Source organism: Polypterus senegalus, chromosome 12 (genome assembly GCF_016835505.1).
Source record: "Polypterus senegalus isolate Bchr_013 chromosome 12, ASM1683550v1, whole genome shotgun sequence".
Classification (NCBI taxonomy): Eukaryota; Metazoa; Chordata; class Cladistia; order Polypteriformes; family Polypteridae; genus Polypterus; species Polypterus senegalus.
In genome coordinates, this window is record NC_053165.1 from 95,508,126 (window position 1) to 95,520,743 (window position 12,618).

The 12,618-nt window shown below is 37.5% G+C and overlaps 1 protein-coding gene across 6 annotated transcripts in view; it reads left to right on the forward strand.

The window, feature by feature from the left end:
* LOC120541395 (A-kinase anchor protein 13-like) overlaps positions 1 to 12,618 on the forward strand; it is a 300,746-nt gene that overhangs the window by 267,956 nt on the left and 20,172 nt on the right. For 5 of the 6 annotated variants that reach the window (XM_039772974.1, XM_039772976.1, XM_039772979.1 and 2 more), the window contains 4 exons: positions 95 to 161; positions 591 to 735; positions 8,159 to 8,265; positions 10,252 to 10,395. In XM_039772974.1, coding sequence (XP_039628908.1) covers positions 95 to 161; positions 591 to 735; positions 8,159 to 8,265; positions 10,252 to 10,395 — 463 coding nt within the window. The remainder of the gene's footprint in view (positions 1 to 94; positions 162 to 590; positions 736 to 8,158; positions 8,266 to 10,251; positions 10,396 to 12,618) is intronic. The other variant, XM_039772975.1, reaches the window with a different exon arrangement.

Below are 12,618 nucleotides of genomic sequence, written 5' to 3' on the forward strand. Positions count from 1 at the left end.
AGTGGAAAAAGTTATGTTCCTGTGTTACAGCATTGAACTGCATATTTTTGGTACAAAAGTATGTATCTTTAATCTGTTCGTTTTATATTTTTAGCAACAGAAGCAGCAATTCACAGTACCTGATTCATCCTCCATGCCTGAAGTAACAATGAGAACCAGATGTAAGTACCAAGAGTTAAAAGAATACATTTTTAAGTGTAGGTTAATATCATACATTGTATTATGATGATTGATGCACTAATTTTAGATTTTGCATATTAATGTGATTAATACTGTAGCTCTTAGCCCTTTTTATTATCTAAAATCTGTACGTTGTTCAGTTTTATCAGCGAACCTATTTTTCCTTAGCTAATTTCAATTACAAGTGAGAAGCCCACCTAAATATGATGCAGAACCTCCTGAGGCACATACAGCCACACAGAAAAAATGTATAGTTACCTGTCTAATTATTTCCATGATTTTAGACATGCTAATTTAGTGTAAACAGCTTGTCTTGTGTTAGGACGTTACAGTATTTTTAAAATGTATTTTAATGCTTATTCCTGTTTTATTCACTTGTTTTGTTTATTCCTCTTTACTTGATTATTTAGCTACTCTACCCCGAGAGCGTCCAAGGTCAGCCATTTTCATTCCAGAAGAGCAGCAGAGAATTTCCAGTTGCAGGAGAGCCACAGCAATCATGCCTTTCACCACTTGCAATCTTTCTAAGAGTGTGTCTATTAGCAACATAACAGCGTAAGTGTAATATATGTATAAATTATTCTGTCATTGCCTCAGACTAAAAAAATGTTTTCCCAGAATAAAGTAGGTAGTACTAGTGCTTTGGAATGATATACTTGGATGTGTTGAAAATCATAAATTAGTGGTGCAGTTCCATGTAATAATGAGGAGGAATATGGTAAGACCCATCTAAACATTTTACTCTAGAAAGTCCATCACTTAGGGCATCTTGTAGCTGTGTTATAGTGGACCACTCAAACCTAGTAGAATTCATTTCATGTAGTAAGTAGATCATAAGAACCAAAGTGAAGAGGGACTTCTTCATTTTTGATTTAAATGGTACACTGAAAAGAGCCTCACAAACAGATCTCAGAAAAAAGTTCCATAGGATAAGGAATATACAGTTAACCTAAAAGTAGCCATTGTCAAAAGGTCAGCATTGCTTCACAGGATTAGAGCAGGTAAACAGGGCAGACAGGTTTTCTGGTGTGTTTATATTGACAGTGACTCTGCACCTGATGGTACTGGTGAAGGTAAAATTTAATCACCAAGACTGAACCACCGTGACAGATTGTGGCTTCCCCTCATAACTCTAGAGTCCTGGGTGCAATTTCTATGTGGATTCTAACTTGCCCATTGTGATATTAGAGTGTGTATGTGCATGAGTGTGCTGCATCTAGGTTGGGCTCACCTTGCATCAGTTGATACCCAACAATTAAAACCCCTTAACACTAAAGTGTGAGATAAGGAATGTGAATCCATACATTAGGAAAGTGTACAAAACTTCATTCAGGTGTTTTGTATACCCCAGTGGGCAATGTTGGCTTGGTTTAAGGGAATGGAAGCTAATATGTTAAACCACTGAGTCACTGCCTAGAAAATGTTATCCTTCAAAACTCTCTGTATTTGTTCAGATATCTTTTTTTATCTGTGCAAACCGCAATCAGTTTAAAGGAGCTACAGAGTTTATGAGTAAATGTGCATCAGTTAATAATTTTGATAGGTCTACGTAACCCTACCTCGTATGGGAGGCTGGCACAAAAGAAGTCATCACTCAGAAATAAACTTTTGAAAGCACATCTACATCTTGCCAAAAAGCATGAGAATAATACAGCTGTGATGTGGGAAAGCATTTTGTGGTCAGATGAGATTTAGATAGAGATTCATACAGATGAAAAAAAACGGCCCACACCTTCTGAAACACCATACTGTACCTACAGGCTACAAGTCCAAGCTAACCTTGGATTGATCTAAGGACAAAATGATTAATTATCTACAATGATTCCATTAAGCCCTGACCTTAATGTGTTTTAAAATCTGTGACATTACCTCAAAGTGAATTTTCCTGAACAGTGTGCATTGCTTACCCCAAAAAAGACTGAAAGCTATAATTGCTTGAAAGGGTGTCTCTAAAAATGGTCAAGTGTAAGAATGGATCACTCGGGCAAAAGACATATATTCTCTTCCTCATCCACCACTTAGATTTTTTTTTCCCATAAAATAATGTCACATGAATAAAAACTGATTTTGACTTGTACTTCTTTAAAACAAAATTTTCAGTAAAACTAACATTTCACTGTAGGCTTTAGTACTAGGGTGTTGTGCCGTGTTAGCCATTATGAATGTAGAGCAAAGCCAAGGAAAATGACACCTTTTATTGGCTAACTAAAAAGATTACAATATGCAATCTTTCGAGGCAACTCAGGCAAGATGTAATTTACTGTAGCCTTTGATATTCAGTAAAATTAGATTATTGGTCAGGGCACTTCTGAAACACAATGTCACAACAACAACATTTATTTAAATAGCACATTCTCACACAAGTGTAGTTCTGGGTGCTTTACAAGAAGTAAAAGTTAATAAAATGTTAAATAGGCAATGCAAATAAACAATAACATTGTTTAATAAGGGCTATCTAAGATTTAGGCACAATATAATTTACTAGATAGATAGATACTTTATTAATCCCAAGGGGAAATTCACATAATCCAGCAGCAGTATACTGATACAAAGAAACAATATTAAATTAAATGGTAATAAAAATGAAAAAAATAAAAAAAGCAGACAATAACTGAGTAATGTTAGCATTTACTCCCCCGGGTGGAATTGAAGAGGCGCATAGTGTTGGGGAGGAACGATCTCCTCAGTCTGTCAATGGAGCAAGACAGTGACAAAAGTCTGTCACTGAAGCTACTCCTCTGCCTGGAGATAACACTGTTCAGTGGATGCAGTGGATTATTCATGATTGACAGGAGTTTGCTTAATGCCCGTCGCTCTGCCACAGATGTTAAACTGTCCAACTTTACTCCTACAATAGAGCCTGCCTTCTTAACAAGTTTATCCAGGCGTGAGGCGTCTTTCATCTTTATGCTGCCACCCCAGCACACCACCGCGTAGAAGAGGGCACTCGCCACAACCGTCTGGTAGAACATCTGCAGCATCTTACTGCAGATGTTGAAGGATGCCAACCTTCTCAGAATGTATAGTCTGCTCCGACCTTTCTTACATAGAGCATCAGTATTGGCAGTCCAGTCCAATTTATCATCCAGCTGCACTCCCAGATATTTAAAGGTCTGCACCCTCTGCACACAGTCACCTCTGATGATCACAGGGTCCATGAGGGGCCTGGGCCTCCTAAAATCCACCACCAGCTCCTTGGTTTTGCTGGTGTTAAGATGTAAGTGGTAAAGATTTTATGGGAAAAAAAAATCGTAAGTGGTGGAATTAAATAAATTAAGCTTTCAAGTCCCTAATTGTTACAATGGCAAAAGTCTGATGCTATTATAAGATGGCCTAGGAGAAGAGGGAAGGGAAAGCTCTAGCAGTTGGGATGCTAGAGAACACAAAGAGCAGGGCTATTCCTTTACAAATTCAGTTGTGCCAGATTTTCAAGTCAAGAAATTTAGCTGGGACAGACATTTTCAGTGGCCGGTAAGCAGCAGGTAGGGACAAATTTGAAACCTACACAAATTAATGTATTGAAAGGCAAATAATGTTTATTCATTGTTTCCTTTTTACATTTTGGTCACATCTGACACAGGCACATCAAAAAGTGCATTAAAAACAATAAATCTATAGCTGAGCAGAATCTGAGGTAGTAGCCAATACTCTTTTACCACTTTTGAAATAAAAAAATAAACATTTTGGTCATATCTGACCTAGGAACATCACAAAGTGCATAAAAACAAAATAGTGTGCAGAATTAGCAATAACATTTGTTTACCTTTTGAAATAAAATTAATATTTTGGTCATATAATACATATAATAATACTTATAACACTATGCGCTACATGCAGGACTCGAACCCATGATCTTTTCTTATTGAGCCTAAAAAACTGTAATTCCGGCTTCTTAAATCCCTTCACACCTCTCCGCCAGCGTCTTTGTTCTCTAAATTTTAAAGAGAAGCTTATTCCATCCCCACCAATTTAGGAACTAGCTCATGCCTTGATTGAGTATCTGGGAGTGAAGATTTTAGAGTGAAATAATAGATCAACACGCATATGTCTGTTCCGTTTCTACAGTAATCTGTGTCAACACATTCTTTTTATATTCTAGTAGTAGATGACAAAATTAGGCATTATATAATGTATGTTTAGCAAAGAAACATTTTCACAAGAATAACACAATTGCACTTTTATTCAAACATATAACTGCAGAAAGAAAAAGCCGCCTTAGTTGACACCAGTTTACTTAACTGACTCCGTGGTTCAATAGATACAGCCCCGCTTGGAATCAAGGTCACGGGTTCGATCCTGCCCCTCCCTTTTGAGAAGTAAACTGTTCTTAGTCTTACTGTTTTAGAATAAAACATACATTTGATTTCAGTCTGTAACAGCGGTGCAATTTATGATCTTTGTAAAGGTTAGCTTTTTTTTTTATTCACTTTTCACTCTCTCAGTCGCGTTCAGAATCAATCCATACAACCCCATCTGACACGGCTGTTTTCACTAAAGGCGCTATAGCTCTGCAGTGTACCACGATGCATACTAACGCCCCGGTTCTGACACACAAGCGCTGGCGAAGCTGCCTTCTTCGTATCTCACCGTCACTTGCTTTTCTTTTTATTCAGTTTTATTGAGTGTTCCTGCTGTATGCTTTTTCTTTTGCACCCAGGACATGCAGAAGAAAGAATGGTAAAGACCAACTGGCTATATGCAATCATCAGACACTCCCCATCTGCCCGTGTCGTTCAAACACAGGAACATATATTGGTGTAAAAGTATAACAAAAGTGCACTTTTATTCAAGTGCACTTTTTCCATCGCCTTTTCCTGTAAGCAGTGTACACACTTCTCTCTATGCTGTGGTTTCTATTACACACCTGAAAGAAAGACAATATATGTGAGCTCATTCAGTGTAATAGAAACCATAGCACAGAGAGGTGTGTACACGGCAACAAGTACGCGTGTCGTAAATGTAGGAAGGACGGTCCTTGGGTGTGTGGGAACTGTTAATATTTGAATGTGATGATTTTATATAGCACGGAATGAAAATCTGCACTTCTTAGCATTGCACCATGCAAGATGTCGTATCAATCGCCTACTGTAACTTTCTTTCTTTTTCTTGGTTATACAGGTAGTTTTGAATAAAAGTGCACTTGTTTTGTTTGCGAAATGAAGTGTCTGCGTGCACTTTGTGGCATTACGTGTATTTTTGAGCATGCCCGTTTGAGCAGTATAAAAGTATTGAAAAGTATAACAAAACAACGGGCAGATGGGGTGTCTGATGATTGCATATAGCGCCGAACTTACTGCTCTTTACTATTCTCTCCTCTGCGTGCCCTGGAGTACAAAAGAAACAGAATACAGGCGCGCTATAGCTCTGTGCTGTACCACGATGCATACTAACGCCCCCACCGGTTCTGACACACAGGCGCTGGCGAAGCTGTCTTCTTCGTATCTCACCGCATGTTCATATGTATTGTCTCTTTCTTTCAGGTGTGTAATAGAAACCACAGCATAGAGAAGTGTGTACATGCTTCTTACAGGAAAAGGCGATGGAAAAAGTGCACTTGAATAAAAGTGCACTTTTGTTATACTTTTACACCAATATATGTTCCTGTGTTTGAGCGACACGGGCAGATTGTCTGATTATAGCGCGAAGTTGGTCTTTACCATTCTTTCTTCTGCATGTCCTGGGTGCAAAAGAAAAAGCATACAGCAGGAACACTCAATAAAACTGAATAAAAGAAAAGCAAGTGACGGTGAGATACGAAGAAGGCAGCGCCAGCGTTTGTGTGTCAGAACCGGGGCGTTAGTATGCATCGTGGTACACTGCAGAGCTATAGCGCGTCTTTAGTGAAAACAGTGTCAGATGGGGTTGTATGGATTGATTCTGAACGCGACTGAGAGAATGAAAAGTGAATAAAAAAAAAAGCTAACCTTTACAAGATCATAAATTGCACCGGCTGTTACAGACTGAAATCAAATGTATGTTTTATTCTAAAACAGTAAGACTAAGAGCAGATAAGGTATAACGTTTTGGAAATATTGATGGATTTTGATGTACTTTACTGTTATGACTTGAATGTATCACTGTTCAGGTTTTAACTTGCACATTTATTAGGAATGGTGTAATCAAATCAAATGTAATTAAATCGTTCATTTATGCATAATTGTTTTTGCTTATGGCTACCTTGAATAATAATTAGAGGTAATGCATTATGTCGAGATTGTGTTAGATGAACTGGGGTTATTTTAAAAAGTCAAATATATGTGAGCATTCTAGTGATCCGTACAAACTACCTGATGGATCTGTTACCCACAGGAATGAAAGCTTGCTATGAATTATTGTGATGGCAAAAGAGGTCTGAAATTGTAATGTAGGTAATAGTTGCATACATTAAATTACTAATTTACTAATAGGTTTAATTCCAGATGAATAGATGTTCAACAAATTACATTTTGAAGTGTGCAATGCATTCTTATTTTATGCTTTGTTGTTAATTATTTACCATCTTGATGAAATATGTCATTTTAATGCAAGTTCTAATTATGATTTCTTTTTTTTTTTTTTTACCTCAGTTACACAAGATAATTTTAAGATGTCCTTTGAGAATGTTTTGGGTAACAGTAAATGGAGAAAAAAAGATATGTTTGTAGTTTAAGATCACACAGCTGCAAACTGAGTGACTGTATATGCCTTATGGTTTTTCTAGTTAGTCGATTACATTTTTCTTGAAAAAAGTAATTTATTTATTTTTGTGCTAGCCAACAAATAATAAGTTTACTAAAGATGAGTTTAGGTACTGCTGAAAAGTAGTATCAAGTTACACGCTCCGTTTAAAGAGTGGCCAGTTTAGTCTCGGTGTCAGTTTAGTCTCGGGCAAGAGTCACAGGGGTTCCAGAAGCACTGTGGGGAATAGCAACTGAGTTCAAAGTGGGGTGCAGCTATACAGCGTATCCCAAGACATTACAGAGTAGATGACCCAGCAGATGCATACCCCTCAGCCTATTTGGTAGCATGTGCTGCCACCTAAGTGAAAGAAGCTGGACTATTTGTTTGATTTTTTTTTTTATTTATTTATTTATCTCGGTGTCAGGATCTAGGGTGACATATTACCTGTACAGCTGGAATCACAGAAACCAGAATTCTAAGCCATAAATTCTACTGTACATGACCTGTGCTTTACTGATTTAGCAAAGCTTGGCATGCTGATTTGGTCATATAAAATTGCACATGCCTGGGATTAATATTACAGGAAATTTAAGCTAACAAAGTTTGAACTTATTTTGAAGTATGACTTTGACTGGCTATATCTCCCTAAATATAAGTTGCACAGAAATGGTTCCCATATTGTTTTAAAGCTCTTTTCCAACTCCCTTAATATTGATCTAAGACACATGCAATTTCAGTTCCATGCATTACTCATATGACCAAAATCAGCATGGCAAGTTTCATTAAAATCTGTGACGATGAGGTCCAAAGTGTATGATATGGAATTACCAAAGTACAGGCTTAGAGTGTTACATAGATTTCCAGCTATAATCTAAAGAAATGATTAAACCATATATATGAGCAAAATTAGATTGAACACAGTAAAACAGACTAGAATTATATATGGTTAACATAGCATCACAGTACTGTGATTCCATTAACATTATGGCCTCTAAACATGTACTCTGTGAAGAGTGCTATACAGAGGAGAGAAGCCAATAAAGAAAGTGTCACTGGATTGCAGAATATCAGGTGTGTAAGCCTTTGAGTGGGCAGCAGCCTGTAGGCCTGTCACTATGTGTTATAGGATGATGCAGACTGAGAGCTCCACCTAAGAAAATGCTGTGTCTGGCCTGCAACGTTGCTTCTGTTGGCAGAGTTCTGAGGAGATGCTCCAGCTCTCAGTTCGGAGAAGAAAAAATGGACAACGGGTGAATTCAGTTTTATGATTACTGATACCAGAAGATCCCAGTTGTTGAAATTCTTTTGTTTTCTTCAGCAGGGCACTTGAGGACATGCCATTGAAGAGGTACCTTTCACAGTCAACAGATTCTCTCAACAAAACTAATAAAGCTAACATGTCCACAGAGTCTCTCGTAGATGAAGGTAACAGCAAAATTAAGATACATGTATAAGTATTACAAAGTATTTCATATAAGACATGAGCATTGATTCAGAGGTACTTAGTCCATTTAAGTTATTTCTAAATGCATTGCTGTTTGATGTGGATACTTTGTTGGACTGTAAAATATTTCAGTTTTTACAAGCTCTATCTTCTCAGTAATACAGTATAATACGGTACATGAATTCGGCTCCAGGGATTTATTTGTAATCCTCATCAGGCACTGTGTCATTTAACTTTTTTTTTTTTTAACCAGTGCAGTTAGTTTTCTGTAAATATCTTGTCAAATCAAGATTTCAAAAAGTCAAAACCCACTCATTCTGACGTCAGGTGTTGTGAAGTGTTTCATTTTGATGAATGGCCTGGCAGGTAAGGGTGGTTTACAACAGAGATTAAATATCTGCCTGGCTCTGTGAAGGGCAGACTAATGTGCACCAGCAGCGATGACCACATTGTTGTGTTAGTGCAGTAAGTCACCAGTGGGGACAGAAAATCGGGCAAGAGTCACAGGGGTTCCAGAAGCACTGTGGGGGATAGCAACTGAGTTCAAAGTGGGGTGCAGCTATACAGCGTATCCCAAGACATTACAGAGTAGATGACCCAGCAGATGCATACCCCTCAGCCTATTTGGTAGCATGTGTTGCCACCTAAATGAAAGAAGCTGGACTATTTGTTTGATTTTTATTTTATTTATTTGTTTATTTTTCTTTGGGAAAGACTGCACAGAAACATATTAAGATGCATTGTCTTTTAAGACTTACAGAATTTGATCCAATACAGTGATCCAATAATGCAAGTCCACTCTTCATCCGGAAAGTGATCTTGTAAGACTGTTTAAAGACACATCAGGCCACCAGTCATTCAAAAAGGTTTATCGGAGGGAGAGAAACAGCAGCCATGTAAGAGAATGTCTTTAGAGATTCTATGAATACCTGACTGCTTATGTCATGCCACTGCCAACGTTGTAGACCAGTTTCAAGACATGTGTAAAGGCCCAGTGAGGCAGACAGGTTTTGTTTATTCTCCAGAAACATCCCACCCTTTTAGTTATTTTGTGAATGAAACAAGTTACTTTTGTGATTTTGTTTTCATTCCATTTTCAAGTTTCAAACCCCGCACAAGACATGCAATTATTTTGTTTTTTAAATGAGACCGTAATACTGTGAATTAAGCAAATTGTACGCACTGTAGGATGATGGAGCAGAGACTACTATATTGCCAGATTTGCCCTTACCTAAACTTGACTTGCAACTCAAAGCTCAGTGAACCTCTGCCAGTGAATGGTCTTTACACCCCCATCTAGACATTTATCCAGGGCTTTCACAGAACTTCTCATAAAGCCAGGATACCCCTGTCCCATAAAGGGGGTCTTTATCAACAACTGTTATTTTACTGGTGTGATTCTAGTGCTTGGTTAGCCTTCTACAACCTCTTGCTTGCTTGCTCTGGTGTTTTATTGTTCGCATTTTTCTACACTCACCCCTAAGGAAACTGTTTTTTACTCTTAGTCCGATTTAACTATATTTTGTGTCAGTGCAATACTATGTTTGTTTTTATTTTTTTGTTAGACTGTATCAACCATTTATGTTACATGAGTAAAATTTACAGTTTTTTTGCCTTTGAAAATTGTCTTTATCATAAGCACTTGTACACCTTCTATAATACATACATTACTGGATTTTAAACATTGGTGTTAGATATTACTGTTTTTTTGGGGTTTTTTTTGTTCTCTTCAAAATGACAATCTGGAATGTTTATGCTTATACACTTAGAATTCAGTTTGATATGCTACTTTGAAAGTATTTACACACTACCAGAATAAACACTAGCTTAAGTGAAAATCATCAGGAATACTTAGGCCAGTATGGCCACTCACCCTCTGCTGTCATTTATCAGTAACCTACATGTTATATGTGACCTGTCTATTGTATGCAAAAATTAGTAACAAAATAATTGGTCTGCCTTACCAGGAGCTGAGATGGACTGTCACCTCATGGGGGAATTTGAAGTTGAGGCCAAGGAGCTCGAGGCAGACTCGTGGAGTTTGACAGTTGATAAAAAGCTGCTTAAACAACTCAAAAAAGATGTGATTAAACGACAGGATGTTATTTATGGTATGGTTAATTTTTCTTTTATATTTATTTCCTTTTCATTTTTGGCTTGTATACATTTATTAACAGTTTAAAAATAATCTTGTTAGTACATTTTCACATCTTGCTACTTTAGATATGAATACTTTTAAGATCCCCAACTCCTCTTGTATTAGTTTTACCAGGCACTGTTCCTGCAGTCACAGTAAGTTGTAAGATGTCTTTCAAAGAATACAGAAGCTGAAGGGATTATTTGCAGTGTTTCATTATATTTTCTACAACAACAGAATATCAGCCTTTTTGTGATTCTAGATAACTTTAAATTTATGAACCATTGAGAAGAGACCATTTTGGATATTCACTGGCAGGCTCGGTTTTTACTGTTGGACAATATTTTTTATTTGTAGAATCATTTTTCCTTACTAAAATAGTGTGATGGCAAATGTAAAAAACCACTTGCTTCTTATAAATGTTAGGTGTTTCTCCTGTGCAAAGTGACAAATGTCAAACGTGTAAAGGCAAGTGTTGATGGCAAATATCTATCTTATAATTTAAAATTCCCATGTATTTGTCAAAAATCCAGCTTAAATAGTAAATGCCTCACATGTAAGATATCAAGGCTCTCATATGTCAAATATGTTTTATAGCTTATTTGGCAAATTCCATAATAGCAAATGGCTAATTCTGTGCTGCACATGTCCTATATAAAATACAAATATATGGTCCACATGTTAAATGTGATGTTATATGCCATGTCTAATTGTCATTGCTAAAAGACAAAAATACAGGTAAAATTGTGTTACAACAAACTGCAAGGGACCTAAAAAATATTTTGTTATAATGAGATTCTGCATTTGTCACTATAGTGCTTTCTTTAACTTGCGTCCAGGCGTTTGCAATCATTTCAATAGCTTCTTTTGCGTTAATGTTAATCTCCTTCTGTCTACAAGTTATGCTGACGAGAATGTTTCTCAGCATTTCCTTGCGATAATACACTTTCAGGGTGAGAATGATGCCCAAATTCAATGACTGAAGCATTGCTGTGCAATTGGGTGGGAGGAATTCAACCTGAACATTAACTAAATGTGGAAGCTTGTTGTGGGTAGCACAGTTATCAATCAGAAGAAGAATCATTCTTTTCTTGTTCTTCATATTGTGAGGTTTCTGAACTCAAGAAACAGGGCGACATGCCGAAGTGTGTCCCGAAGCACGATTGCCGCGTCTGTGGAAGATTGTTTGTCCATTGCCGGGGCAGGGCAACAGCAGGCTCACAGCACTACAGCGAAGCTCCACAGAAGCAAATCCTAAAAGATCGGGGTTGCGCTATAAGTCCCTATCTTGCACCCCAAAACATGAGGCTTAATCTCAGTACTTTAGCAAAACCAGCTTTATTCAGCTTGAAACAGGAACAGCACGGTTATTTACTGTAGCGTGATCTGCCACTCTCCTATAAACAGATACTGCAGTCAGGCAGGATTGTGGCCAAGTAATACTGTTCCCTGCATTTACAATGCACCTTGCATCACCCATCGAGATCTTTCCTGTTTGCTTCAGTAAAGAGCCGCAGTAGAGCTGTGGGCCTGCTGTTGCCCCAGCAATGGATAAATAGACTTCCACAGTGGTGATCGCACTTCGGGCTGCTCTTCGGCTTGTTGTCCAGTTCGAGGTGGTCCCAAGAGAGTTTAGAAACCTCACATTTTCTTGAATGAGTGCCGTATTAATAGGAGTTTTTCTTGAACGAGCATCACTGAACCACATAAAAACTGCATTTTCAACATCTTCAAATGCAGCAGTTCGCATACGTTTGCAACCCGAGATTTTTCTTCTTTTTCTGTTTGGCTTTTCAAGAACGTTGACAGTGTCAATGGCGAAATTCTGAATTCACCCTGCAACATTGTTCTTTTTTCTGGAATCGAGTGCCGCAAACATTTAAAAGTTTTTTTTTCTTTTAATATGAACTGTTAATCGATTTTTCGTGTCTGCCATTACTATAGGAGGGTGACATTGAATTAAATTCCAATGAATGTTTTTCAAATGTTGACGAGCAATAAGCAAAAGGTATCACTGAAAACCACCGAAAACAAAAATAGCAAAAAAAAAAAACAGTATGAGGAAAGTTCGAAGAAAGAAAAAAAAAAATTTACAGTGTTTCTGTTTGGGGATCGTTGTGCACAACTAAGCTGTGACCACAGAATTAACTGCTTTATGGATGGTTCATTCAGACAATTTAAGGTCTTTTGGGCACTT